Source organism: Misgurnus anguillicaudatus, chromosome 20 (genome assembly GCF_027580225.2).
Source record: "Misgurnus anguillicaudatus chromosome 20, ASM2758022v2, whole genome shotgun sequence".
Classification (NCBI taxonomy): domain Eukaryota; kingdom Metazoa; phylum Chordata; class Actinopteri; order Cypriniformes; family Cobitidae; genus Misgurnus; species Misgurnus anguillicaudatus.
In genome coordinates this window covers 144184-169694 of record NC_073356.2, presented here as the reverse complement: position 1 = coordinate 169694, position 25511 = coordinate 144184, and the positions used below count along the sequence as shown (strand labels likewise).

Here is a 25511-nt window from a genome sequence, read left to right as displayed (position 1 = left end):
TGAATTTTTCTTTACTCAGTCCTTTTGTTAACATATCAGCAATCATGTCCTCAGTGCTGCAATACTTTAAGTCTATGACTCCACTTACAATTTGCTCCCGGATGAAGTGGTACTTAAGGTCAATGTGTTTTGCACGTCCATGAAATTTAGGATTCTTTGCCATGGAGATAGCAGACTGATTGTCCTCATACATCACCATTGATCCTGTTTGTTTGTCCTTTAGTTCTGTTAACAATTGTCGCATCCAAACTGCTTCTTGAGCTGCGCTTGCCAATGCCATGTACTCAGCTTCAGCAGTAGAAAGAGCTACACATGTCTGTTTCTTACTTCTCCAACTCACAGCTGCTCCGCTGATTTGAAACATGTATCCTGATACAGATTTGCGATCATCTTGGTCTCCAGCCCAATCTGCATCTGAATATCCAACGCAATCCTTTGGCTTGTCCTTGCTATACATCAGGCCGAGATTGAGAGTGCCATTTAGGTATCTCATGATTCGTTTGACAGCAATCTAATGTTGTTTTGTGGGTTTAGCAGAAAACCTTGCAACATTGTTTACAGCATAAGCAATGTCTGGTCTTGTTCTGGTTGACAAATAAAGCAAACTACCAACAGCAGACTGAAATTGTGTCTGATCTACTCCTTCTTCTTCATCAGAATGTTTTAAGAATTTCATGTTTGTGTCTACTGGTGTGCTTATTGGTTTTGAATTTTCCATTCCAAATTTCTCCAACAGAACTTTTGCATATGTTGCTTGACCTATCCAGATTTCTTCAGTGTCTGGTTTTTGGACAATTTTCACTCCTAAAAAATGAGTAAGTTCACCCATGTCCACAGTCTCAAAGTGTTTTGCAAGCATTTTCTCACCTCTATCATACGTTTATTGTTTTGTCCAGCCAGTAGAATGTCATCAACATAAACAGCAATAATGAACATCTCACCTGTTGCTGCAGTATAAATGCATGGATCAGCTGTAGTTTGTACAAAACCAATCTTCTTTAGCTGTTCATCTAGAACAATGTTCCAACACCTTGGTGATTGCTTTAGTCCATAGATGCTGCGATTTAGTTTGCACACTAAATGTTCTTTTCCTTTAATGACAAACTCTTCAGGTTGTTGCATGTACACTTCCTCCTTTAGATCTCCATTTAGAAAGGCTGTTTTAACATCCATTTGATGCAGCTTTAGTCCATACTGTACAGCCTGAGCAATTATTGTTCTGATTGATTCAAATCGAACTACTGGACTAAATGTTTCATCATAGTCTGATCCAAATCTTTGTGAATAACCTTGTGCAACCAGGCGTGCTTTATATCTTTCAAATGATCCATCAGCATCAACTTTGACTTTGAACACCCATTTACTGCCAACTGCTTTTCGATCATTTGGTAGCTCTACCAGTTTCCACACATTGTTTTCATACAAAGATTTCATTTCTTTCTTCATGGCTTCCTTCCATTGTGCTTTGTCTGGACTGGCTAATGCTTCTTTCACAGTTTTAGGTTCAGTTGTTTGGTTATTAGTGAGTGTTACCCATTCTCCATAAAAGTCTGGTGCTTTTCTCACTCTTGTTGATTTTCTAATGATCTCTTGATTCACAACCTCTTCACTACAAGGTTCTTGACAGTCAAATTCCACATACCGTATCATCGTGTCCTCCACAGGTTCCTTCTCAATTTCACATTCTGACTCATTGAACATAACATCTCGACTGTAGAATACCTTGCTGAATTTTGGATCATAGAGACGATATCCTTTTGTTTCCGTTCCATACCCTAAAAGGATACATTTCCTGGCTTTGAAATCCAATTTCTTTCTTTCATCCTTGGGGACATGTGCATATGCTGTACATCCAAATACACGTAAATGATCAACTTTAGGTTTCTCACCTGTCCAGGCTTCAAAAGGAGTCATTTTTTTCACCAGTTTTGTTGGACTTCGATTCCTCAGGTACACAGCTGTTGACAATGCTTCTGCCCAAAACTTTTGAGGTAGCTTTGTATCTGCTAACATTGATCTCACCGTCTCCATCAGCGTCTTGTTCATTCTTTCAGCTACTCCATTTTGTTCAGGAGTCTTTGGTACTGTGAGTTCATGTCGAACTCCTTCTTTCCTCAGATACTCTTGAAACTCCAATGAGGTATATTCCCCTCCATTATCTGTGCGTAAAACTTTAAGATGTCTTCCAGTAGATTTTTCTACCATGGCTTTCCATTCTAGAAACTTCTGAAAAACTTCACATTTCCGCTTCAGAACATACACCCATACATAATGAGTATTCTCATCAATGAATGTCAGGAAATATTCAGCTCCGCTCAAGGATTTTTCATTCATTTTCCCCCATACATCACTGTGCACTAATCCAAGTGGTTCCACCACTCTCTTGTGATCACTTTTTGTAAATCTACTGCGATGATGCTTTCCTTTAGTACATGGCTCACAGAAGTCTATGTCTTTAGAGACATCAAAATCAAAGCCATCCACTAGACTCTCATTGCACAGTTTTTTCAGATTTTGAACTCCTAAATGACCATACCGTCTATGCCAAATCTGTTCCTTATTTTCTTTCTTCAGATTTACATTAGCATTTTCAACTTTCTGTTCATTTTTCTTACAGTTCACATAATAAAGACAGCCTTCTTTCGTTGCAGTAGCGATTAGCTTTTGACATGTATCAATAATATAACATCTGTCTTCTGTGAATTTCACCTTTTTTCCAGATTGTGTTGCCTTTGACACACTCAGTAAATTATATGACAACTGTGGTACATACAGCACATTGTTCATTTTACACACTTTTGTCTTACCCTCAGGCAGTGTCATATTCAAATGTACAACTCCACATCCAGTCGCTTTAACCGAGTAACCGTCTCCCAGTGTAACATCTTGTGAGGGTTCCATGCTATTAAACTCAACAAATTGACTTTTGTCATTACACATATGACAGGTTGCTCCTGAATCTACAATCCAGCTGTCCATTCTCTCATTAGAACTTGTGAACAGTGAATGACTCACCATTAGTCCAACACTTTCACTATCAGAGCTGCTGTCTTGTGTTTTCACTTGAGCCTTATTTGCTTTGTGTTGTTTATAGCCCAACCTCTTACTCTCTTTGCTGAAGTCCATGCATGTTGAAGATTTGTTAAACTCTCTGCAGTTACGCCTGATATGGCCATATTTTCCACAGCAGTGGCACTTAGGACCTTTTCCTTTCAAGAAATGTTTTACATTCAAACCTTTAACACTATTACTGTTGTTTTCAGCATCACGTTCTCTCATTTTGCGTTCTTCGTGCAGCAAACGTTCTGTGACAACCTCCATTCTAGGTACTTCCTCACTCGCTTCAAGTGCTGTGACCAATACATTAAATGAATCAGGTAAACTTGCCAGCAAGTGCACTACACGATCTTCTTCTTCAATGTGATCTCCCACAACAGATTAAACGTTTCAGTTAACACCTTAATGTGCTCTTGAACTGAGTCTCCGTCTTTCAATTGCAACGAGTACAGTTTACGTCTCAATGCTAGCTTATTTGCCCAAGTTTTCTTCTGAAACTGATCAGATAACTTTTTCCAAACAACAGTAGGATCTTCAGGATATCCAATCAAATAAAGCAGAGATGGTTCAATGGACAATACTATGGTAGCCAGTGCTCGATCTCTTTTAGCCATGTAAGCCTTCACCTTACCTTCATCTGCAAGAGGAGCATCTTCCATACCATTTACTAAGTCCCACAGTCCATCTCTCATCAACGCCATTCGACATTGCACTTTCCATGTAGGATAATTTGATTCATTTAGTGAAACAAACACTACTGTCTTTGACTCAGAAGCCATTCTTCCTTCTCTTCTCAAGATCCTTTTTCAAGTTGTCCTTAATAAGCTTTTTAGCACATTCACTGCAACATCAACGTTTCTGGGCCCATAACCTGTTGATTAATAATGACTCAGAAAAATAGTTCATGCAAAAACACACCGGCAAAAGTGTGTTACATTTACTTGGTTTTGAAAGACAAAGAAAACTTCTTCTTCTACAGCTTTTATACACATACAGAAACATTGACAGAGCTCCACCTAGTGGATATCAGAAAAAGTGAATGAAAGTTTACAAAAGACAGTGTTTAACTTACTACACAAATTTAACATGATTATTTGGAAAGAGTGTAATAATAATATTTCTCAACAAAATGCGCGCGTAGCCACGCCCATGGCGGGGGATCACGTGGTACAGCCTATGTTATGGCGAGCATATGTTATGTTAGGCCAGCCGCTGTGCTAGTGGCTGAAACGTTTAAAATCAGCCAGAGGGCACTGTATCACACAAAGAAGCCAAGGAAATAATCTTAAGTTACATCCATACAAGCGTGACAGACGGCCATGTCGCAGGTGAAGGTCTTATGAAAGGAGCCGTCTGCACGCTGTGCTCGCACGCGACCAGTCCCGAAGGGGGTCTGTGCATGCTAGCACTGGCCGAAGTGCGTTAAATTACAAAGCAGACACCAGGGTGGGGGTCTAATCATGTAAGGGGAGCGGCCGAAGCGCGCTATAAGTACAGGACAAACATATATGAGAGGGTATTGCAACGGTAAATGTATTGTGCACACTGTGGCATTTTCCGCACTGCGTAGGTGGGGAAAGGAAGCCTTGTGTCTTTCCCGCGTCCGTAACCTTGGATACCCTGGGGATATGAGGCTAATAGGGCGGGAAATGTTACCGTGGAAGGCACGTTCTCCTCAGTTTGACAGCATTGCCACCAACGGCGCTCTGGCGGCGGTGGTTTGCTGCTGGGAACGCTGTTATTCGATATATCTCAGAGTCCATAAGCTACACGGTTCTTCACTCGAGGAGCGAAGCTCTAAATCCTTGTAAAATTCTGCCGGAACGCGTGTAAGGGACACGATCCTTGCATCCCTCACAAGTGCGACGATCTACGGCGAGACGTTTCAGTCACGGTGAAGAGAAAGAATCTGAGTATTTTTCCCCCTAAACAGGCTATATAGTAGCGGAAGTCCCGCCCCTATAAGGCTGTCATGGGCGGCATTGGCCAGAACACTGGCGTTGTTCAATAAAAGCTTCAGAAACTGGAAGAGAGAGGAGTTTCCCATAGCGTCAGCGGACGCAATGTCGAGTGACCGCTCTCGAAAGGGAACTGTCACTAGCCTTTCAGCCTCACGTTCTCAGAAGTTTACTTTTCAGTTAATATACATAACATTATATATTTAGTCTTTTCAAATTGTAGTTTTTCCAAATATTGTTGTACTGTGGAGAGACTGTAGTTTGCCATGTTTTGTTTGGTCCGTTTACCGTCCGATGTTCCCCAGCGGAGACTGTTCATGCCGTAAGGTAAGCAAACACAATGATGATTTCCATGTGAACACCGTATTTACTGCCTTACTGTGGCCACCACCAAACTTTAATGGTGCATATTGCTTAACACGCTAATGATATGATATGTTTTATTATTATTTCCCTTTTACGTTAAAACTCCCAAAACTTTTGCTTATAACTCCCAAGGCTGAACACTTACAAAACAACTACTGTCGTTTCGTCCTGCTTGATTTGTGATTTTTTTCACAGTACAGTGTTTCACCGTCAAGTCACAGCGTTTAATGCAGAATATGACACATACACAGTGTTGCCAGATCTCGCGACACAAATAAGCAACGTGGCCTGTGAAAACAAGCCCAAAACAAGCAACTTTTCTACGCCCCCCCCCATGTCCGTAAGCCTTATTGAGGAGAACGGTGCTGCATTTTTTTATGTTTCTCTGTGCTAGCATGTTGTACGAGGTCCGCGTGGTGTGCACGTATTTCACATCAGAGGCGGACATTACTCACAGTAAGTATTTTTACTTTCTACATAAAAGTATATTTTTAAGTATTTGTATTTTATCAGTGGTGGTTTTCTTTGGAAAACATAATTTCCAATGCATATTGTCATAATTTTTACTCCACTACATTTCATAATTTCAAGTTTTTGGTTTATATTTAATATTTAAGTACATTAAACATCTAGTTTTTTTATTTTACTGAAGTAAAAAGTACTTTTGTACTTTTACTCAATTAAGTAAAAGTAAACCATTTTTATGTAATTAGGTATTAAATCAATGTTAATATGCAATATAAAAGGAATACACAGTATGAATCTGTGCTTTAGAATGTAGTGAAAAATTTTTAGTAAAGTAAAATTTTTCCCAAGGCAAACACTCTGATAAAGCACAGATACTTGGAACATTTACTTAAAATACTCATGTAACAAGTTAGTGTCTGCCTCTGCTAATACTCTGCACAGTGCTTTTGAGTCGTCCCACACGACATGTTGAATCCATTCTTTTACTCCTTTCTCTTTCTCTCAGTCTTTGTTATATTTCTTCCCATATTTAGCCCAGGCATATTGCTTAAGACGCTAATGATATGATACTTCGACGGTCAGATGGAATTAAAAAGCCTAAGTTAGCAAGAATAAACGTTTTTCATAACAAAATCAACAGCTAAAATAACGTACCTGTGTCTTTCTCTTAAAATATCTTAAAGCTTGTTTACTTTGCTGTTTAATAGATTAGATCCGCTGCAGTTTTATTAAAGGCGGAGTCCACGATGTTTGAAAAAAGCGTTGGAAAAGGAGACGGGCCGACTACCAAAACACACTTATAGCCAATCAAATCAAATCAAATGCCGGTTTGCGTATGTGTGGGGCGGGTCTATCAACAGAAGGTCCAGATTCTATTGGGGTAGGGGCGTGTTTGTTTAGGTGATTTCAAATATCAACATTGGCTTTCAAACATCATGGACTCCGCCTTTAAAGGCTAACGTTACTTCGAGAAATGTGTTTAATTAAAATATTCAAAATAATACCTGGTTTATTGACTTTTATTCAACTTTGCTTTACCCACTAATAATAATGATTGTATTTGTAAACAGCACTAGTTAGGCATTAGGTAACAATGATGTTAATCTTTGTTATTTTAGTAGTAAATGTTAACTATATTGAATGTGCTATGTAAACATGGACGGATCAATGAAGATTAATGTAAATGCAAATATTTTATTGTGTGATTTTTGTCATTTTAATTTGTAAAGGTGTAACTTCCATAAAACTAACACTGCTTATTTTGAATTTATCCTTAAGACGAGCTGACCGGATGCCCAGTGTCCATTCTCGCATCTGCAGCTGTCATTTTCCTGCAGGAAATAAAATGTCCCCGTTTTGTTTATATCCACTGGACAAATTTTGGAAGATCATTCATACTCCCTGAGACAGGATAGGGCTGATGTGGCTAAAAATGTTCCACCACCCATTTATAAAGAGGAGGAAATGGCTACAATTTATGGCTGACAAAGATGATGAACCATCTCTGGCTGATCAAACCCTCACTATCAGTTCTGAGGAACAATCAAATAAAAGCACAACTAAAGAAGAGCTGCAGTCTGGACGAAGAAGAAGAATCCAGCTTGAGATTGAGTTAGAGCATTCCATAACAGAGATTCAGCTTCTCAAAGACTAACTCCAAAGACAAACGAGTAACTGTCATGACAGGTATTCAGCCTTTCAGATGAGTGAAAGTGTGAATCGAATGGAGACAGGATTGCCAGATAGAGATACTTTCAGTGCTGTGTGTGAATATGTTGCTCATTTTGAGGATTCCATTACGTACTTTGCTGGATGGAGGAGACCCAAAGAAATTACTATACACACTTGCACTTGCATTTTCCATGTGGGCATTCACATTGTGTTGCAAAAATACCTTCTTTCCCTGTAGATACTTGTCATGTGAATTATATAGTTTGTTTTCAGTTTACTTATTTTATGAAAATAAAGATGTTTACTACAAAACTTGCTGCAATGTTTCTGTGGATCAGTGATTGGAGTATTTTGTTAACTTTTGTTTAATTCCCAGAGAACACGCTGATATCTATAGCTTGAATGCACGGTAAGTCACTTGTCTAACAAATACCAAAAATTAAATGTTAAACTATTGTATACTATTGTCACTATACACCAGTCAGCTCACAGTAATGTGAGATAAAATTTACTACACAGGCTCTCACATTGAGGCTTGTGGATTACCAGGTAAAAATATATAGAAAATGTGAACAAAATTAGTATATATGGTTTATTTAGGGAACATATATGGTTTAATTATAATATATTGTATTTAAGCATTGATGCTATTGGACAATTCTCTTTAAATTCAACATATATAATTTTATATAACTACTATATTTAATGTTTGGAATGTAACTGTGTTCTGTTTGTTCAGAGATTGTATAGTTATCTTATAAATACATAGAACACTATTATAACTCCTCTATCTCTCCATAGTTTTACTTAATGAGACATGATAAACCTTGTCCCTCATGCTGGCCCTTACAATACCGGTAAGTAAACCAGCATCTAAGCTGCACTGTTATGTCCAGATTTATAGTGGATTTATCTCTCCTCGATCTATGGTTTTCTATCGTCTAAGTAAGAAAAAGTACATAAGATTGGAAATTGATATGGCAATAGCTAGTGCTTCTGAGATGTTTTTTTTTTCTGGCGAATTAGCAAATGGTATGCAAACATACAATCAAACTTAATACAGTGAAAGATAATCTTTAAAGTTTATTTGGGGCACAATGATCAGGCATAATAACCTTAATCACATAGAAAATAATATTAAGGTTTATATAAACTAACGAAATAATAAACTAATAAATAAATAAAACATTAACAAAAAATCTCAAAGAGGCACGCGTAAACAAAATTTCTAACATTTTTGGAAATAACGAATGGGCAATATTTCTCATGAAAAAGTGGATAAGTGTCCATAAACAACGCAGATCATAATGAGCCAGCGTGTTTTTTTAAATAAAGTTTGAGGAAGCTTGATGATGACGTTGATCCGCGACCGGTGCGCTGTAGTCCGTTTATAGCAAACCGTTAGCATTTTATATCTGACGGCTTTATTTAGGCTTCAAAATGTATACATTTTCGATTAACTTATAAAGTTGATAGACAAAACGTGTAAGGTTCATAACTCTTTGTTGAACACAGATCTTATTTTTTGCGATTGTCCAAAAGTCTATGGGGAAAATGAAGGGCTTTTCGATCGAGGGAACCATAAGGCTTGTTTGAGATGCAGCTTGCCTTGCCTGAAATTCAGACGAGAGCAGACGGCTGCAGTAAGGGGAGGAGTGAAAAAAGAGCTTTTAAGTCAGACACTTCACCAATCTCGCAGTCCAGTCGACTACAAACGTCAGCAGAGGCAGAGATCACGTTCGCGTATTTTATCGTGGATTAAATAGATGCAACTTAAATACCAATAAATTCATTTACATAAAGATGTTTATAAGGAGAATCAACGAAGGTGAACTGTTTGTTACTGGAAAAGGTTACTTAGTAAATGTTGGGATGAATAAATCTAGTGGTAATACAAATTCGTTTCTGTTGTGTGAAATATAAACAGCTCAAAGTACAAATAAATCAACACCAATACAGAAGTTTACAGGAATTCATAAAAAATATAAATGTCATAGTAAAGAACAATTGAATTAATATAAAAACTACTACAGGAATTAGAGTTTTTAGAATTAACAAGTCATCAGCTGACATAACCTGGCCAATGAGCATTAAGCTGTGTCGTCAGCAAGTCTTTTCCCATCGTGCTTTTCGTCAACGCAGTCGGTGGAGAGCAACTGCGCTCGGCTGTAGAATCCGACGAGCCCGCCTCTCCATCGCGAGAGTTATTTTGCACACGTCAGCGTGACATCAGAGCAAGTCGGACGTAAGTCGGACACTTTTCTAACCGACATGCATCTTGCGCGGATCACCGGTGATCGATTCTGCGCAGAATTTGCTCATCTCAAACAAGCCTATAGACATTATATACGTAGACACCTCGTAGACTGAGCTGCCTATTGGAGCTGACGTATCGGGCGGCCGCCATCTTGGATGGGGTCTCCAGTGCGCTTCCTTGCATTCATTTCTAATGAGGAATAATCATTACTCCCCTAATTTTTACCGGATTTTCACACGGTTTGAGTTGTTATAAGCGGCAGAGATTTAGTTATGATACAGGACGCTGCCACACATTGAAAAATACTGCTTTCATCCTAAAATACTTTGTATTATGCTCTTTAAAGCAACACCAAAGAGGATTTTTTACCTTAAAATAACGTTTCCAAAAAAGTTTCAGTGGTTCATCCACACAAAACAGGGTGAATGGCACTTTCACATTCGCTTTGCAGCCCTCTATCGGCCAAAACCGCACTAAAGAAGTTTCCAACCGTCGGTTAGCGGTCCTGTAGTTCGAGTGAAAACTACAAAAACTTGCTTTAAGGCAGACCTACAATCCAATCAGAGCCAGCTATGCTGAAGTATTTACGACAGTGGTAATGAACAATTACGCTTCTAACCTGTAGGCGGAGTAAAGAGCCAGAGTTCTTAAGTGTTGCTTTAAGTATGGCATATGGCAAAACTTATATTCCAAAGCATATTATCATAATTTTTACTCCACTTCATTTCATAATTTCGAATCTTTGGTTTATATTTAATATTTAAGTACATTAAACATCTACTTTTTTACTTTTACTTAAGTAAAATATACTTTAGTACAAAATGTTTATGTAATTTTTACGTATTTGGGTATTTTATGCAATTAGGTATTAAATTAATTTTAATATGAATGAATTGAGAATGAACTGGCTGTGAGAATTTTCATTCCTATGGCGGTCGCGCTACTGAACCGCCATCTAGTGGCTGTTTCCAAAAACGAATCAGAGTTTCCCCTCCTGTTCTTCTGCGAGCTTTGACGACTCTGTCACAACAAAACCCTCCCGTTTTATAGCAACTCCCCATTGCCTCCTCATGCCTGTATCACTGGGAACCTTCAAATGTGAAGAAAAAACAGCGAGAGATCATGAGAGAAAGTACCAGTTCCTGCTGAACATTGACATAATATTATAAATAATAACGTAAAATAACCAAAATGATTGTTCAATCTTACTTGTGAAATGTAATCCCATGTGATCTGGAATCAATACTGCGCCGGTTATTGCAACCGTAAGCTGCACAAAATAAGGCCATAGTATGTCTTTCTTTCCGTTAACTCCCATTGACTCTGATGCTAGCGTACAGCAGGGCGTACAGTGATGAGACCCATCCAATATGGCGCCGGCGCTTGATGCGTTCCAGCACGTCATGAGGTGTCTATGGAGGGAACCCATGCGCCGCTAACTTCCGGGTTGGCCTACAAAGTGACGTCATGACCTCGGCACTGTATTGAGTTTATATCTCATTTTTTAGAGTGTTTTTGTTCTCATCTCATATTTTTGTTTGTTTCATTTAAGTTTGCGTTCATTTTTATTGGCGCAAAAAAATCACAGTATGGTTAAATACCCCGGAACTAGTCTTTGTCACCTATGTCGTGCCGTCAGGAAGAATTTGTCTTGGGACCACAACAGACTTCGCTATAATAATGTCACATATTGTCATTGTTGCACAACGTGTTTATCTGTAGGTCATAGTCGAATAGTTTTAGTTTGAAAATGAAAGAGGAGAGCGATAAGAGGAAGGTAAGTGATGTTTTATAGACCTTATGCCGAAAAACAGAAATGGAGTCGTACGAACTTTAATTTTGCTGACCGGAATCATTGCTTCCATAGGATTTAGGAAATTATTAGAAACGTTAGTGCTTGCAAACACGTCACATACAGTTTTTCTTAGACCCGCGAAGGATGGGTCAAATCGGCTTACTGGGTAGTGGTGTGTGTTATGACTTTCTGGATCACGATGTTCAAATAGCGGCTATTACGCTCTTAATTTTTTGTTTTGTTTTTATAAGTCTTTTGGCTGGTTACTTTAGCTATGGTTACCAACTGTCACGCATTTGGCGACAGATTCGCGCTTCCATGTCTCTCACGCTCCATATAGGGAATGTTAATGTACGTCACCGCAGTGTTGCAGAAGCACCGCCGACCGCTATGCCATTTAATTGTGCGTGTGTTAATCTAAAACTAGGTAAAATTGAAGAAGAACGGGAGAAATCGAGAAGTTGAAAGAAAACGAGAAGGGACCCTATCGGGAGAAACTAAATGCTACTGCCAAAAAACTTTATTTGGACAAATAAACAACATAGATCCATGATTTAGCAGCCCAAGACTGGATTACGGATCCAGACGCACTACCTCCGCTTACATATCTGATCAATTACCTTGTTTTTGCAGGATTTATTTACACTTTGCAGGAGTTTAAGAGCTATAAATCTCTTCAAGCTTATAGTAATATGACACTTCTTCTTTTGAAGTCTTATGACGGTTGGCAAACCAGCTATTTACTGACAATGTCTTAATGATTCTATAAAACAATTCTCCGTTGTATTCTGTGCGATGAATCAACACATGTTCATAAGATGGCACTTCTGTTTTGGCCAAGTTATTAAAACAAACAAAATGTTAAATATTTAGCTAACGTTATGTTATTTAAAAAGTCACAAGCAGTGGGTTTGAGCAGTTGCATTTAATAAAAAATATTTGTTACAATCGTCAAAATGGTCTAAATATTTATTTTTATTACTCATGTGGTTAGGGTGATCAGAAATGAATGAATCAATAACTTACATTTACAAGTTAGTTTGACAGTGTTAGCATAAAAAACAAGACAATTTAAGTGGTTCTGCTTTTATTAATCACAAATTACTGAATGACTGAAAATGCAGCGAACACACTCTCGCTGATGTAGGGATTTTTTTGAAAAGTAGACGTTTTTCTCCTAATTGCAGCAGGCAAACCACGCGATCCGGCGTCTTTTCGTCAGCTCCTGCACCGGCTTCCCTTGTTTTTTCCACGAAAAAAAGCTGAAAAACGTATTCCGTTGTCCAGTTTCCTCCCTGAACGATCGCGTGACCTGCTTGATCGAGCAGTACTGATCAAACATATCGAAGTTTAATAAAATCTCGACAGAAAATACAAAAACAACCTCCAACACATGAAATCTAATACAGCGGGACAGGACGCGATCCTGCAAATATGGCGGATTACCCATAATGCAACACCGCGTGACGTCAACTCCACATTCCCTATTCTGCCCAAATGAATCTCATGTCATAACAAGCCTACGAGACCGCCGTAAAAAATGTGACGGTTTCACTTTAGACTTCTTTTAGATTGTGAATCTGAGGCGCGCTGCTTTTGGCATGTATAAACCGTCACGTTCTATTCATTCTAATTTGTGAATTATGTGACGCCAGTCCCAGTTCCAAGTAGTCAAGTTTTATTATTATTTCCCTTTTACGTTAAACCGCGTATAACTCCCAAGGCTGAACACTTACAAAACAACTACTGTCGTTTTGTCCTGCTTGATTTGTGATTTTTTTTCACAGTACAGTGTTTCAGCGTCATGTCACGGCGTTTAATGCGGAATATGACACATACACAGTGTTGCCAGATCTCGCGAGACAAATAAGCAACCAGGGGCCTCATTTATAAACGTTGCGTACGCACAAAAGAAGGCGTACGCCACTCTCTACGCAATAGTTGTTATTTATAAAAAGCAAACTTGACGGGAAAATGGAGAAGCCCCTGGCTGCAGCCTGCAGATCGGGGCGTGTATGAACCGGTATGAACCTAGGGCAGAGCTGCACGCGCAGCCCCGCCCATAACGTGTATCATTGGTTAGTAGCACAGTAATGACGTTGACGCCACGGTAAACAGGAAATGCGGTTGAAAACAGTGCGATCTTTAAAACGTGCGCCATATCGCGCTGACGTTATGAAATAATACTTTAATAAAACTTACAGTGTTTCCGCTAGGATTTGTTTCAGCTGTGGCGGCAGGGGGCGCCCATGATGATTATAAATGTAATTTTTTTTATGTAGAACATAGGCTACAGTAAACTAACATGTATTTTTTTATAATTTTCACGGTGTCATTTACTTTTCCTTATATTTATAGCATATTGCTTTTCTATGTTTGATCTAAACTGTATTTTCTTAAAAAAACGTTACATAGCTAGGTACGTAGTTCGGATATTTCATAGTTTTAATGTAGTGTGCATTGCAAGTTCGTCCTCGTGTTTAGCGTACAGAGCTGTTGCAAAGTCATGCAGTCCTGTTTGATAATCCGCACCGCTGTGATTGACAGAACAACCGACCAGTTATCCGACATCAGCAGCAATTTTATTTCACACCCGTACCATTTGACATAAAGACTGTGACCCCGAGCCGGTCACACCGCAAATCGCGCAGTTAAATATAAACCTTTACCGGTCTTCAGACAGATCTTAAACACAAATAAGCACGGGACATTTAAAAACGAGTCGAATTTTGGTCTTGGATGTTAGACCCGCATTTTACTCTTGTCTATTGAGTCCCGACCTGCATCTACAACACAAATGACACGCGAATAGCCTATTATTACACCCGTTACATCCAATATTATGCGGTTCACCCAGCGGGTACCCCGACCCTGCTGTTTCGTCTGAAAACAGATGAAACAGTCTCACCGTCTGCCTCAAGTTTCTATTACCAACGTTCTTCTCTTCCACGAGAATACAGATTCGACTATTAATGTCTTGCAGTCGCGTATAAGTAGTATTCAGTATTTAGCCTTTTGTTTTTGGACAAATATCTTATCATTTAATGTGAAACTTTGTGAGTGTCGATCTAAAGCACAGACGATTGACTGACAGCTGAGCGGTCAGCAGCGCGCTGCGCTTATATCCTATATTCTGAATAACTAATGGCCAGATAAGTTGATAATATGAGTACAGTGATTCCAAATGAATGTCCAAAAAACTCGTAATATGTCAAATCAAAAGTTTAATTATGTCTTTTCTCGCAGCCCTGCGCTGTGTTGGTGTAGATATGCGCCGGTGAACATCATGCGTGATGACCTTGCAGCTTAAATTACCCTAAATTTATAGTCATAAAGATAAAAGTAAAACAACATTCGAAACTTCAAATGATGTATTTTTATTTGTGTAAACTCACAATAAGGAGAAAACCTTGTGCTTATTTATAATCATTAAAAACATGACGTGCTTTCTGCTGCTTTGGTTTTAGAGCGCGTCACAAAAAAAAAACCAGAAACTCAAATACTTTTTTATTCGTTTTGTCAATTTAATAATTATTTAAGTGCAACATATTTCGTATAGGCTTATTTATTTTATTATTATTTCTCAAAACAGAGACGTAGCTTAATAATCCTCTGTTGATTTAAATCTATTTGTGCATGAAACTAAACCATGGAGGAAATTATGATATTTTAGGAGATTTATTTATAAATGAGTGAACAACGCAAATCCAGAAAGGAATTTATTTCTAGACAGCCAGTCTCGCAGAGCGGACATTTCGGTAGCTTTTTTGCGAGCTGCCGCTGTGGGTTTTGTCTAGAAGGGATACAGCAAATGCCGAAAAGTTAAGGATTAGATTTGGAGGTAGGATTATTAGGATGAAAACAGCGGTTCTGGCTAAATTAGATACAAATACATCCTACAATCGTGTGAAATTTTGTGTTTAGAGTTGGGTTTGGTTAAAGGATTAGGATAAAACAGTGCTCATCCAACGAGATTTCGTTTGCTGTATCCCTTCTATCCACAACCGCAGGCGTGGCGGGGATGTTTTAGGAGTGGCGGGCCGCCACGGTTGAATGTATATAGCGGAAACACTGACTTATAAGGAATTACAGAGTATTGTGTAATATCTGTGTAGTATTTTAAGATTTTCACATTATGTTGTTATTTACACTTCACTGTGTACATTACAAAATTACTGTAAACATTAATGGCACCTTATATATTTCTTATTTTAATCACTCCTCTAATAGTTCTTGTTTATTTTTGTGCATTATATCAGTGATTCTTGGGAATTTGGATAAAACACACTGTAACGAATTTGCCTGTAGATTTTACAGTAAGTACCTGGCAAAAAAGTTGCCAGTAAAATCTTGTAAAGTTTTGTGAATTTGCTTTTAATAACTGTAAAAATGAATTACAGTATAAAACTGGATTTCGTTTACAGGTTATTGTTGTACATAAATTACAGCAAAGTATTAGGTTTTTATATTAAAACACTACTTTATTGTAATTTAGTTTACAACATTATCTTGTTTTCTTTTCAAATTACAGACATTACCTGGCAACTCGAGTTGCCAGCAAAAATCTGTAAATATTTTACAATACATTGTGTTGTTGTAAAAAATAAATAGTTAATCTTTGCTGATGCCTATTGTAAAGTGTTTTAAATAAGACCAGGCTTGCTTTAAATCCAAACATCATTGGATAAGATTCTCTTCAACTGTTAAATAAAACCATAGTCCAAGATGCAAAATCATGAAATTTTATTATTAAAACAAAATACAATATTACAATACTGTACATTTTCAGAATGTCTTTTTCTTAACAGCATATTCTACTCATTTTCTTAACATTCAGTGAAATTCAGAAAACATTTAGAACATTGTCCATTCATATTGTGAGGAAGTCGCTTGAGACTTACAATTGAAGCCATTCAAAATCTATCAGCCGCTTAAGTAGAGAGGTGACGTGAGGGTTAATGCAGTTCTTCTTTTTCTCCTGTACCTTCCCTCTTTTTTGGCTAACCACCTTTGCTGTCTTGGTCCCACTGGAGGGGTTCAGTCCAATGAAGCATCTGAAATCACAAAATCACATGAAAATAAACTTTATGAAAAAGTCCCCTAACTGCTCTACATGAGAGTGCAAAATACATCAGGCTGTGCAAATCAAGCTGATTTGCCCTTTTCAGCTTAAGTGCAGAAAAACTGCAACAGAAAAATTCAGCGGGTAATTATTATTCATTTAATTTCAGTTGTGCTGTGGCAAGCTAAACCAGGAAGTGGCTCTGCAATGCAATGACAATAGTGAAATATAGGGTCATAACAGTTGAAGGGATGATTTTGATTTCTAGTCACAAAATTGCATGAGTTATGGTTAGGTTAGTTGCATTAACAGGTCCTCTGGTAGAAAATTTCCTGACTATCCCCTACTTCAAAGGACAACAAAACATAAAACAAACCACAACAATGTAACATTTTAGTATTCATAACATAATACACCATATTAAGTGTATTAAGCGACTTTATAGTGCTTTCAGACTTGAAAAACATTCTAGATACGTAGATACGAGGCTCCACTAGTTATACTGTCAGTCTGTAATGGACAAAATTGTTCAAATGTAGGGAGTGGTCAGAGGGCACCCTAAAGCAGGAAAATAAATTTATTCTGTTGAGGAACACAAGACATGTCTTTGGTAAAATGTTCTTTGGTTGTCTAAGTTTGCTGCTGTTGGGCTGGTCCATCCAAAGATCTACAATTAAAGGACTCATAGTACAGGGCTATGTCCATGCAACTACATCACTACAGTTGAAAACATGTAGGCCTACAGTCTTGTGAAAAAACTCCAAAAGAACTACTCAAATGACTCCGAATCCTATGGTTTTCATAACAAAGTCTCATTCATTCCCCAATGAAACCATGAATAAATGAATGATCATCAAAGATCATGCAATCTCTCTTTTTTGTTAAAAAAACATCTAGGTAGGTTTGTAAGATATATTTATGTATCATTATATATATGTGGGTGTGTGTATACAGTATATGCATACAGATCCTTTTTTGTGTGTTTGCCTTGAGCATCACTGCCATAGTGGGGAGGGTGAGGCCTGGGTGGGCATATGAAATGGACATATGGGATTTCTTGTGAATGCCATAAAAAAAGCAAGTTTGCAGTTTATTTACCTAAATGCTTAGTTACCCCAATGCAGAACTACTTTTCAAAATATATAATCAAATGGATCTTTGTTGTCAATGTTTGAATGTTGCAGTGGGCTGGTTCTGCAATGATATAGAGCTTTTGGGTAAATAGCTGCTAACTTAACCCAATTTATCAACTAAAAATCATGTTAAAGGAATTTCCTGTAAGCACACCTAAAGCAAAATAAAATCTCTGTTACTCATAATAGCACACTTTACAAAATAATGATAAACCGCATTGTACTTCAAGCAAATAGTTACCTTTGAATGAACTCCAGTGTGCATTTGCTCCTGGTACACAATATTGAAGTTGTAGTAGCTAGAAAACAAAGCTGCCATTCCAGCCACGAAGTTGGGATGTGGAGGCACAACCACCCGATGCTCAGCATCCAAACGCTGATTCACCTAAGCATAAACAAATTGTTAACATGCAAAAAATCAGTTGCTTTCCACATAAACATATCCACGTTAAACTAATTTGTGTCCTTCATAGCCCGTCTTTGCAATGCTTACAACTCATTACAAAAAAAAACTACCTAAGACAATTAGAGTCAGGAAACTGTAGTCTTTTTTCAATGTCTGTTGCTGTTGCCAACACCTAAAAAACAAAGAACAATAGATTCAAATGTACAGTAATTTTTCATAGCAATATCATTTTTGAAAGCTTGACTATTATTCTTTGTTGATCATACATTGTTGTAATATGCTTATGACTTGCAAATGTATGAAAATAATAAACCAGGCTTGATGACATACAGCTTGCATATGCGACCTCCGGAGACTGAAGCCTTCGGTTGAGAAACGGCCTTTCTCTCTCATTCAAAGTTGCGAAAAAGTATCAATCTGCGCTACCAGTACACTATCAGAACGCGTTTTCAGCGCAGGTGGAAACATAATAACCCCAAAAAGGTTTCTCACTTGTTGTTTTATGAGTGGAAGTACTACAATAAACACGCAGATATGCCCTGATCCCCTGGGTCCTCCGGGGCTCGGCTCGAGCAGCCACCGAAATGGCCAACACATACGCACAGTTGCTTTACATTTACTTTACATGTCGCGTCTGAAACCACGCGGATAACGTTACCGCGCCGCTTTTCTCCTCTTCAAATCGCGTGGGCGCTTCAGAGCTTCTTTCGTTGCCAAGCATTGCTTGACGCTGACACCGGCGGAGAAAGAATTTGCGCCTATGAACACGCACGTTTGTTAAAAACTCTCGATCTGATCCTATCAATATTTTAATATTTCAAAATATATGTATGCATAAGACCTATGCATCAATGTGGACGTGCACATACGCGCATGCACACACCCTGCTTGCATGCCTGAGTGACGTTAACGCACATACATCCGTGAAGTCCATTTTAAATATGAAAAGGGTTAACATGAAAGTTATACCATTTACTTTAATTTAACCACTAAACTGCTTCACCTGGGATTGCTTGTTCAAAATTTCTTTATTTACTTTATTGTGGGGCTTGACTGATACACGGTAAACTTTATTTCAACCAACATTAACAATTTTAATAGCTATTTCTAATAGTATACTTACATTTTGTGCATGAGTGGCGTGGCAATGTCCCTGCTCCTCTGCATCCGACATAAAATGGCGTCAAGCTGCCTTGTGCAACGCATTCAACAGTGAATAACTGTAATACTGCATCATTTACAGGCAAGCGCAAATATACCTGTAATTTATTGTGGGGGAAAAGCTGTCAACTTCTGTAATAGTTTTTTGACCCACAATGCATTGCAATGAACAGCTAAACTTTGTAAAATGACAGAACAAGAAGTAACTGTAAAATTTTGCTGTAGAAATTACAGAAATTTGTTACAGTGCAGTTTTAAATTTTGAAAAAAAAAAAGGTAGTTAAATTACAAAATCTGAAGATATATCATTATAGACCAAGGTCTTGGCTATTCAGCAATTTACTGGTGCAACCTCCCCTGTTCGTATTTTTTTATGAAATAGGCGTTTTTCCAGTTATTACTCATACAACATTTACTTTAAGCCTAAATAGAAAAAGTAATGATTTTTTTATTTAATAAACATATTTTTGTATTATAGAATATTAATTTAATAACTCAACAGCACTGAAGAAACATATTGTAGGCCTAAGCATATTCATTTAAAACTACGTCTGACGGTGGTGACACTAATCTGACGGTGGTGACATTGGCCTCATTATTCCAAAATGTATACCACTCAAGTCAATGGCTTCTTGCTTAAACTTTATGTAAATATTTGGTCCAAAAAATAACAATCCTGAGCACTGTGATGAAAAAATATCAAATAACTTCCTAAAATACATAAAACCTGACAGAAAAGACAGAAAACCTGACAGTGGTGACATCTGACGGTGGTGACAAAAACCTAATATAGATTTAAAAAATAGATGAGTTGTTCACATTAGCCATCTTGTTTCCCCTCTGTTGCTAGTTACTTCAGACCTCTTCTTAAAAATGATAAATTTATTTCATAATCTAATATTTTTTTTACAGAGATGACGGTGTTGACATTATGGTTGTCACAGTAGCAGTGCCCAAAAATATGAAGTTTAAGAGAAAATAACAAACATACAGGAGCTTGAGTGATCTTGAAGCATGCAGAAGAGCTGAAGGTTTGAAAATGGGGTCCTCAGGAATGCAGTTGACCCTGTAGTTGTCTGATTTTATTGCTTTTTATAAATATCTGACAGTGGTGACAAATATGTGGGACACATTTTGAGCAATCACAAAATAATAGTAAATATTGTTCAAAGTTCAAATAGTTTTTAATACATATTACAATGTACCCTTTCATACGGTAAATATATTATTCAATTCAATTATTACTTTTGGCTTTTCTAATCAAGTTGAAATGATTATCTCTTAATCGAGGACAGCTGATTTTGTAGGCAATGGGCCAGCATATAATCATTAAATTAATAAAAAATCAAAATAAACCTATAAAAACCTTACATATGTGCAAAGGACCCCCTGATTATAACATAGATTCTTTTTTTTCATGAAAATTTTATTAATTTCAATCAGAATTAGCACTTTTCTTAGTGGGACATGTTTCTGCCAAAGATTCAAGAATTAGTGATATAGGCTATTATTAAACATTTATGCCTAGAAAGTAGTTTGTAGTTAAACTACATACAGTACATTGTCAATCTCTGTATCCCATAGTATGCATGCCAACTCAAAAAAACCAAACCCATACCAGTGATAACTTTTATTTCAAAACAAAAATAATTGTTAAAAAGACATAATACACACACAGATAATCATGTACGGTACATTAACCGTACACACAATCTACACAGAAGTTCCCCTCCATCATTGAAAAAACAATCAACCGAGCAATAGCCCTGAACCTCCTTGTCGGAATAAAACCCATTCAGGAGTCCCCTTCTGCCATCACCTAGATACCCAGGTGGGCAGTCCTTGTATATTTCAAAGTCAACGAGTAGGGCACCCGGAGCTCTTGCCTATATTGTCTGGAAAATGCACTCCAACTCACAACACCTAATTTAGATAAAATACAGAACAAACAATATTGAATCATTTTGAAGAAATTGGCAATTGGAAATAGCCATTAACATAAAAAAAATTACTCTTTACTATGTATATGTTACACATATTACAGGAAAATGTTAGACAACATATGCTTGAGAGTGTTATTGGCTTTGTCTGTAAAGTACCTAAGAGACTTACTTTGTTTATGAACAACATAAACCAGTTAAAAAAAAATTGTCAACACAAACTTAAATTTGACTTGAGAAAGCCTATCTTAAAAGTTTGAAATAGAAGATTTTCAGTTTGCAGATCAAAGTAGTTTTCAAGCTGAAAGTTTTGAAGGCAATACAGTCTATCAGACACAGACAGACGGATGGATAGACATGACAGATAGGTAGAGATAGACAGACAGAGACGGATAAGATAGACAGACAGACAGACAGACAGACAGACAAATAGATAGGAAGAACAGACAGATAGATAGATTGCACAAATGAAGAAACAGAATTGGATGGACGGACAGACCGACTTTCTCAAGTACCTTTTACAGTACTCACAATTTAGATTTAAAAAAACTTACTGTCCAGCCATACAGTGAATTTGGGTTTGCTGACAACGTCCATGAAGACCTTGCACATCAGTGAAAGTCTGCAGAAAGCCACAACGCCGTCTCTGTAACGACTTCCATCAGGATCCACCAGAGGATGTCAATCGGCATCTGTTTAAAGTAGCAAATAGTCAGTCCAATATTTAACTTTTTAAAAAGGGTAACCTATATATGGACAGGAGTTTATACTGCACTTACCTTGGTCAAATAACCAACATGGAGGGGGATTTCATCACCTCTAAATTGGAGAGTAAGAACAAGAGTAGCATCATTTTCAAACCCCTGTTATTTAGGTTCAAGATTTGAAATGGGAACCAGTACCTGCTCTCTACTCTCCTCTTTTACTGGAGTTGCACTTTCAGCATCTCTGACCTTCAAAAGTTTAAAATATAAAGTCTCATAAAGACAGTTTGTTCTTAATGACATCCCTTAGGACCATAATTGAAATCCACTTGTTTAGATTAATACATTTAATGAATTTATAATTATAGTTAAAAACATTTATTTTAAAATGCTAAAATTAAGCATTTGGTAATTGAAGCTTCAATGAACAGTATGTATTAAAAAAAAGAAAACAAACAAACCTCAAAGGATGAATTCTCCAAAAGCACCAGACACTAATGCAAGGCATGACAGGCTAAGTTAAAAAATAATACTGAGTTAGTTTACTTTTAATAATATGGGGTTTCTATTGCATGTAAAATCAAAGGTCCCTGTTGTCAGAAAGCTCAGTGAATACTGAAATGGTTTCCTGTTCAATAAAAAAGTATACTTATCAATAACATATCAAAATAGTTTACATTTAAAAATGTATTCTTAGAAAAAAGTCCTAGAATATGACTTTGTATGTTGTTACTATTAACTCTTAAATGCTATATTTCATCTTTTGGTTCAGTTTCGCCTTGTTTTAACCATAATCACACCAACCCTTACGAAAATTAACCACGATTTTATTGTGGTAAAAGTGTAGTAACCATGTTTTTTGGTGAATTGATTACTATGACAAAACCATGGTTTTACTACACTAACCATGGTTTAACTATGTTTTTTGAAAACCATGGTTATCAAAACCAAGGTTATTTTGTGGTTACCATGGTTTTACTACAGTAACCATGTTTTTTTGGTTTTAACTGTAGTAAAACCATGGTTAATTTTCGTAAGGGAAACCGCACGCGCGCGCGCGAGGTACTAGTTATTTGTGTGATATCATGTGACACGATCTAATTTGTACACCACTTCATTTTAACATCACAATAAATGCCACTTCAAAATTAAAAATCGTAAATAGAACAAAAAACTGGTTGTACTCACCATGCAGCGATAAACATCGGAAATGAAAACTTGCTAAATCGACGTCATGACTTCACGCCACTAACCAATGAGAAGCAGTGTGGGAGGGCCTGCACGTGCAGTCCCGTCCAATGAGAAACAGTGTGGGAGGGCCTGCACGTGCAGTCCCGTACCAGGTGCATCCTCGCCCAAATCTGCAGGCTGCAGCCAGGTGTACTTGGGAAAATGTGCTGTCCGTCACGCAAGCTCTGACCCAGGCGTACGCACAAAAACGGGTGAAATGAGAAATGGCGACACCGACGGCAGATGGAAGAAACACGTGAAAGTGAAAGTAAAAATGACAACACTACCTCTCATAAATAACATGAAGACTTCACAAAGCAAGACTTACAATTAACAGCCTACACGAACACCCGTTTGATCGATCAGCAGTGAAACAAAATAAATAAATAAATAGAAAATTACAACAAAAATTCAAATGAACACATATTTGCTAAAAGAAAAGTGAAATGTGTTCTGCAATAATATTGGCATGTTGTGCAATTCATCCTCATAAAGAATATAGTTAACAGAACGAAATAATGTACAAAACTGATATTCTCGTCAATGTGTCCGTCTGGCGGAGCAGATATAGATGCAATTACATAGACAGATAGATAGATAATTAAGGAGATATATAGTTAGATAAATAAATAGATAGATAGATAGATAGATAGATAGATAGATAGATAGATAGATAGATAGATAGATAGATAAATAAATAGATAGATTTATTAATTGTTCACTGGGGAAAGTTGTTTTCATAGTAAACCATATCTTCATCATCTACGGAATTATGGTATTCATGCATATGCCTTTAGTGTGTTTTATTTTTGATAAAACAATGTATGGCGTATGTCTCAACCATCCAGGAAGCAACAAGAAATTACATTTGCGCTGAACAATGTCCCATTTCCACGTCGATTATTACCGACATCTGTAGCTTGTCAGATGCAATTAAATGAATGAAAAAAAATGCCCCATCACAATGCGTAATGCCCACACTGTGCCCTCCAAACAACGTTTTTCTCCTCTTTTCCCCCTCGCCAACGATAACTTCTACTTCACATTGAGTGAATTTACGTTTTTTTTTAATTTCCTCTATGTGTTTGCCATGATTTCGCAATCAATGCATATTAACTTGTGGGCGTTTCACGGACTATTTATTGGCAACTATGGGCGTGTCATGAAGCCGCAAAAGCTGCGCTACATTTAGAATTTATTGTGATTTATTAAGGGAAAAATGCGTAGGATGTGCGTGCAAACGGTTTTATAAATCCGAATATTTCTGTGCGTACGCCCGTCCTATGTTTCATCCGTACACCACTTCTGACGCAAATCCTACGCAAAGTTTTATAAATGAGGCCCCAGGCCTGTGAAAACAAGCCCAAAAACAAGCGACTTTTCTCCGCCCCCCCCCCCCCCCCCCATGTCCGTTAGCCTAATGCTGGGTACACACCAGAAGATTTTTTACGTCTTATAAGATTTTAAAAATGTGATGGACCACAAACTTGAGGATAAAAAATCCTAGATTTATCCGTTTTGCTCCTATAGTGTGTGGTGTGCCATTATGTGTTGAAGACAGCACACCACACACAAACAGATTTTTAATCGGAGTCTCGACTGTGAACACAGGAAATCCCACAAAATCTCGCAAGACTTCAAAACAAGCATGGCGGACGATATGCAGGAAGACATTTCAATGATAGTGCTTGGAATAATTTTTACAAGACACGTTGTATAAACATTCGTGCTGTTGCCACAAATCAACAAGCTGATCCTCCATCTCTACTGTCCACATCAACTTCACTTTGGCCGTTTCTCAATCCGAAGGCTGTAGCCTGCTGAGGTCGCATATGCAGGCTGCATACGTCATGAAACCTGGTTTATTCAAGTTAACTGATCATTACATTCACAAGTCATAATTTTATTATAACAATATACGATGAACAACGAATAATAGCCAATTTTATACATTCTGAAATAAGACAGTCTTGGTGACGTATATGCGGCCTGGAAATGCGACCTACGGATTGAGAAGCGGCCTTTGTGCTGCACCATGACTGCTTCCGTCTTCCCTCATCTCGCTTTCTGATTGGATATGGTTTCGTTTCACGTGATAATCTCAATAGCGTGTTCGCGTTTGTCCTCGGGATTCCCCACACACATCAGGATTTCTGATCGTAAATATTCAACATGTTGAATATTTACGATTCGCGATCGGCGCGGCTCCGACGTTCTTCCGGGCAGGTTCGGACACTCTTAACACACCTCACATGAAGGGACAATCTGATAAGATAATCTGTGAAACCTTCGCGATACTCGGG

General features: G+C 37.7%; 1 protein-coding gene and 1 long non-coding RNA gene across 5 annotated transcripts in view; one reads left to right on the top strand and one right to left on the bottom strand.

Annotated features, from left to right (window-relative positions):
- Positions 1 to 11385: 11385 nt before the first annotated feature.
- Positions 11386 to 25511, top strand: part of cox20 (cytochrome c oxidase assembly factor COX20) — a 93858-nt gene continuing 79732 nt past the window's right edge. For 3 of the 4 annotated variants that reach the window (XM_073857969.1, XM_073857972.1, XM_073857971.1), the window contains exon 1: positions 11386 to 11554. In XM_073857969.1, coding sequence (XP_073714070.1) covers positions 11528 to 11554 — 27 coding nt within the window. In that variant the 5' untranslated portion in view covers positions 11386 to 11527. The remainder of the gene's footprint in view (positions 11555 to 25511) is intronic. The other variant, XM_073857970.1, reaches the window with a different exon arrangement.
- On the bottom strand, positions 15246 to 24603 carry LOC129454413 (uncharacterized). Its single transcript, XR_012359586.1, has 9 exons — positions 23167 to 24603; positions 22440 to 22492; positions 22177 to 22227; positions 22054 to 22093; positions 21829 to 21966; positions 19297 to 21257; positions 18284 to 18345; positions 18009 to 18152; positions 15246 to 16626 (listed from the first exon to the last, which is right to left on the bottom strand). It is a non-coding gene; the product is annotated as an uncharacterized lncRNA (long non-coding RNA).